Source organism: Coturnix japonica, chromosome 1 (assembly GCF_054131305.1).
Source record: "Coturnix japonica strain WE chromosome 1, WE-NBRP24, whole genome shotgun sequence".
In the NCBI taxonomy this organism is placed as follows: domain Eukaryota; kingdom Metazoa; phylum Chordata; class Aves; order Galliformes; family Phasianidae; genus Coturnix; species Coturnix japonica.
This window is the reverse complement of record NC_140663.1, coordinates 95,022,034-95,027,163: the sequence shown is the minus strand read 5'-3', so window position 1 is coordinate 95,027,163 and position 5,130 is coordinate 95,022,034. Positions and strand designations below refer to the sequence as shown.

Genomic DNA, 5,130 nt, shown 5'->3' with positions numbered 1-5,130 from the left:
TGTTGTTAGTCTGTGTAGTTTCTGGGTTGATTTCTCTTTCTATGTGTGTTAATCTTCCAGAAATTAATAGCATAATTTTTCAGATAATTTCTGGCGTGCTCAATTGGCTGTATCTCAGCAGCTGATTGATTAGGGGCTCTGTTCACTCAATGTCGGTCCCTTTCGAGATGACAACTTTAGAAGTAATTTTTAAGTCTTTAACAGATACCACTGTTTTATCTGACTTAAATGCAAGTTTGATAACTGTTTTGAAGGCCAACTGATGTTTACTAGGTATTGCTTGAAAAGAGACACATCAATTTACTCATTCAGACCCAAACTGGCAAATTCTCTATGAGTCTGATTGGTTTAATTGTGTAGTTTGTCTAACAGAACCAAGAGTGGTCTTAAGGATGAACGGCACTACAGCTATAACACAAAAACATAATTTGGCATAAAAGCAATATCAGTGAGTAGAGAACCTCCTTACAGTGAAGGAGACATAAATTGCTTAAATTCATCACTAGAAAGAGACTATGGAATTATGTAATTTCACAAGTGGTCACAAAGTTTCATCTCAGCTTCTTACCTCTGCTGTTCCTTAGACAAGGTATTCTGAAGTTAAGAATCAAAGATGACTGTAGCCTCACCTCAGTCAGTGAGACTTTGTTATTTAGGGATTCTTGTACTTAAACATCAGGTAATATCCTTGACATAACTGAATCTTCTGTCTAAATGCTTCTGGGTGTTCATGCTCACATTCATATTAATCTACATAAAAACCACACTGACTAAAATACCCCACAACAAAACACATTATTTGAAAGGAATGCATTAGCTGTGCTTGAATTGAATTGCAGTGTTTGTTTTTCAGTAGTCTTCAGAGTTGGGAAGTAGTGATCTTAGGATGCAGAACAATCACCACTGTGTACTGCGTGCTCTTCAGCATAGTACAAGGAAAATGTCTCCTCCTCAGCTGGCCTATCTAGGTTTGTAGTTGGACATTTCTGCTAACGTGCCCTATGCTTTTATTTCTTACATGGTGTTCAGCCTGTCCAAAGCCTTTCTTCAGTCTCCCAGATGAGTGTTAATGGGTAGTCATATCCAAACACAACCTTCTGAAGTTTTAACCAGCCAGTTATACGTTTAGCTCTGAAGTCACACAGAGTCATTGTTCTAAAGCCTCAGTATCTGACAAGAAATAAAAACAAATGACCCAAACTTGTGGCTTTAGTCCCCATGAAAAGAGCTAACTAATCATTTACAGTTCTGTTCACGCAGAACCTTAAAGATCAGTTTCTACGAGAGCTGTGCCTTATATTACATCAAAATGAGTAACACCGATACCAAATTTTCACTTAAACCCAACAGAGGAACAGATTAGCTATTAAAATGGGCAATGTTACATCACATATGTCCTTTTAATAAGCCACAAAAATAAATACACAAACTCCTTCTTGTAAAAGTAGTGAAGTGCAAAATGTGATGTGTTATGGTATCTTCCAGTTCACTCGTTCTGGCCTGCAGTCACCTGCAGGTAGCCAGAATACAGCTGTAGCTGACAACCAGATAAAAGCTGGTTGACATCCAGAATAAAAATAAGGAGAGTCTTGATCAGTTCCATTGCAATAATTAGGAAGTAAAGATGCACTTTGTCCAATTCTGACTTAGAAAATGATTTGACTTCAGTATTCTGTATCCGACCTTTGGCATGCCTAGTATATGTAATAGAAACAGTTATCCAGGCTTCCTAAATTTGAGGATAGTAAGCATCTCTTGTCCTGCTCGTCTGGAAAGCAGCTGTGTACCTTCTAAGCCATATTTCTTCATTGTTTCCAGAATTTCATCTATAATAAAAAGTACAGCATTAAATTAAGTTTGTAGAGAAGTCAGCTATAATAAGCAATACTAAACTCTAAGTGTAAGCTGTAATTGTCATTTTAGACAGTAATTCTTAGGCAAAATAGCCTCCCACCCTGAACAAATAAAGTTTACATTTTGTTAAACAAAGTTCAGTATTTTGGTATTAGTAGTATCAACTAATAACTCAAAACTGAATTACTGTTCTTCTCAGAACCCCTTCATAACGTACAACCCATTAAGCATTAGGTCAGAAAGAGCAACTCTGACCTGTGCAGAGAAAAGATTCAGGTTTTGCCTCTAAGTCCACAACATTAAGCCATCAATTCAGAAAATGGACTGCAGGAAGGCATCAGGTTATATAAAAGTCACTCTGTTTTCAGTCAACCATACAAATATGGAAGCAAGAGTCCACACAGATGACATGCTATGTATGCAGCGTGCAAATACACCACTGCATTTCTAACAAATGGCCTACAATACCTATTTGAATTTCACTCCATGCCATTTCTACAATAGATTAAACTTCCATACTACTTTGTTCTTGTTTGCCAAGTTCTGATAGCCTCCAGGACATTATCGTGAGCAACGATGTGATTAACAGTGTTAAATATGGTTTGGAATAAAGGGGTCCAAACAAATTGCTCACCTGGATTATTTTCTTTAATTGTGACCAAGTAGAACAATCCTCCTGTTGCAAGCAAGTCTGCTACCAATGGAAAAACTCTGTCCATTACTTCTCTGCCCTTTTTGCCACCAGCCCAGGATGCCTCTATTCCATGGCTTTGCACCTAGAAAGAAAGAAAGCAAAAAACCATCTTTCTCAAGACAGAATGAGAGAAATGTTAGAGGTAATGAAACGATTACAGGCCGAGTTCTCAAACCTCAGCTGATTTGATTTGCCAACTCCCCGAGAGCACAACCAGCACATTTATTGTGGATTTTACATCTATTTTTTCCTACCTCTTCAGAAGGTGTTACCACATACGGTGGATTAAAGAGCAGTAGATCAACCATCCCGTTTAATCTTGGTAACAGTCCTGTGACCTAGAAATGAAATTATCAATTCCTTTGTTAGTATTTTTGGTTTCTTTCTGAGCGAGGTACACTGTCAACTTTAGCTTGATTCCAAGCACTGACTTACCAAGTCAGTAATGACTGGCTGAAGGTGAACATTGTTCAGCTGAGCTGTCTCCAGTGTACAGTAAGCTGCCATAGGATTGACATCTGTACATCTTAAAGCAAAACACTGTAAGTTACTGGTTACTTATCTTGTATCTACAAGATTAACGCTGTAGACTCTGTGCTGACTAAGGCAATCTCAAGAATAGCCTTTACAAGAAATAGTGACAAATAGCTAGGAAAACATACACAGTGTATCAGCAGCTACACTACTCAATGCTGTACTGGAGGCCAGACTTGGGGAGTTAACTAGATGACCTTTAAAGGTCCCTAGCAACTCAAAACAATTCTTAATGACTGCCTGAATGTTGAAGTATGTGAAAATAAGCATTTCAAATAATATTATTTTCAGTATCAGCTCTGTATGTAAGTATATATGCATACACTCCCTAGTAAATCTCAGTTACCACCTACAACCAGGTGACTTAATGTTGCATCAACATCTAAGGAGCAGGAAAGCTGAATTCACAGAATCACAGACTGACCCGGGTTGGAAGGGCCCTCAAGGATCATGTAGTTCCAACCCCCCTGCCTGGCAGGGCCACCAAACATACACATTTACTAGATCAGGTTGCCCAGGGCCCCGTCCAACCTGGCCTTGAACACCTCCAAGGACGGGGCATCCACAACCTCCCTGGGCAGCCTGTTCCAGGGCCTCACCACTCTCCTAGTGAAGAACTTCCCCCTAACATCCAACCTAAATCTTCCCTCTTTTAACTTAAAACCATTTCCCCGTGTCCTGCTATTGCCAGCCCTATTCAGTGACTCAAGTCATATCTCTGCCTAATGAGTACGCAATCAAACATACAAGGCTCTATTCAGACTGACTGTCGTCTCTGTGGAATTGATGTGATATTTCTCTATGGGAAGGGGAATCTTCAAAGCGAGACATACACACGGCGAGCTGCAGGCACTCTTATTATAGCAGTCTCACTGTTATACTCACAGGTAGAGCGCACCGGCTCCAATGATGGAAGCTAAGAACGCTGAAACCACACCAGACCCAGCCCCTATTTCAAGGCAGATGTCGATCCTAAAGACAGACAACACTGAGTGAGTTTTTTGGTGATGTACACGAGCCCGTCCCGCAGCAACAGAATCAGGGCAGTGTTACGACACCCGCCCCGCCTTCCCCACACAACAGCAGCTCGCCGCGTGTACCCCGCCTGCCGGAGCTGGGCCGCATCCCTCTCCAAAGCATCCAGCAGCAGGAAGGTGTCCTCAGCCGGCTCGTACACGTCCCGGAAAGGGCCCCCCGGCCCCACATGCTCGTACCGCGGCGTGGGGACAGACGGCGCTGCCATCCGCCCTATGGAGGCCACGCATGCGCCCACTCGCTCACTACGTCCGTGGAAAGGGGCGGAGACAAGGCTCCGTATGAATACTCAGTTACAAAGAGCTGCTTCAGGGCAGAGATCGGGAGGAGAGCAGTTTTTGCTTTCCATAGCAAATAAAGGACGTTTCCAGTCAAATCAGCTCCCTAGTCTACTCACAAAACCAATGCTTTTTCAGGTAGTCAATAGAAATTAGTGGGGGACGTAATTAATATAACCAGAAATACACACAAGGCCAGCACGATCAGCTGGTAAACCCTTTTACCCCACACTTTCGACATAAGTCAATGCAATCAGATACCCAGAAATCGATAACCAGAAATATAAAGATGATTTTATGACCCAAAGATCATTTTTTGCCCCACCACAGAAATGAAATCATCAACCTCTGCCTTAGAGTTTAGGTTCCTTGCACCACGGTGTAGCATGTAAAACAGTTCTAGAAACTTCACTTGGATAATTTCAATTTCCATAGCAAACTTTTTCTCAATCTTATAATTTAAAACACTATTTTCCCTTAATTTATTCCATCAAATATATTTAGAAGTATTCTCATAACCCATCTCAACCTCTTATTTTTCTAACAAAATTAACCGTTGTTTCCTTCCGATTTACCTCCTAACCCTGCTCTGTCCTGAATGTACTGTGGCAAATTACTTGGTCTTTCATCATGGTGACCGCACAGAGTATAAATGAGATCTCAGTCTGTGAGGTGGTACTAAAAGTTTCCTTTTCTGGAAGTCCCTTGACTGATGCACTGAAGTTGATAACTGTG

General features: G+C 41.1%; 1 protein-coding gene across 1 annotated transcript; it reads right to left on the bottom strand.

The window, feature by feature from the left end:
• Window positions 1-1,381: 1,381 nt before the first annotated feature.
• On the bottom strand, window positions 1,382-4,353 carry HEMK2 (HemK methyltransferase 2, ETF1 glutamine and histone H4 lysine). Its single transcript, XM_015880990.3, has 6 exons — window positions 4,183-4,353; window positions 3,968-4,054; window positions 2,984-3,074; window positions 2,803-2,886; window positions 2,489-2,630; window positions 1,382-1,826 (listed from the first exon to the last, which is right to left on the bottom strand). Exons 1-6 carry the CDS (start codon window positions 4,323-4,325, stop codon window positions 1,717-1,719), a joined length of 657 nt encoding a protein of 218 aa, XP_015736476.2. The 5' UTR covers window positions 4,326-4,353; the 3' UTR covers window positions 1,382-1,716.
• Between the last annotated feature and the right edge of the window lie 777 nt (window positions 4,354-5,130).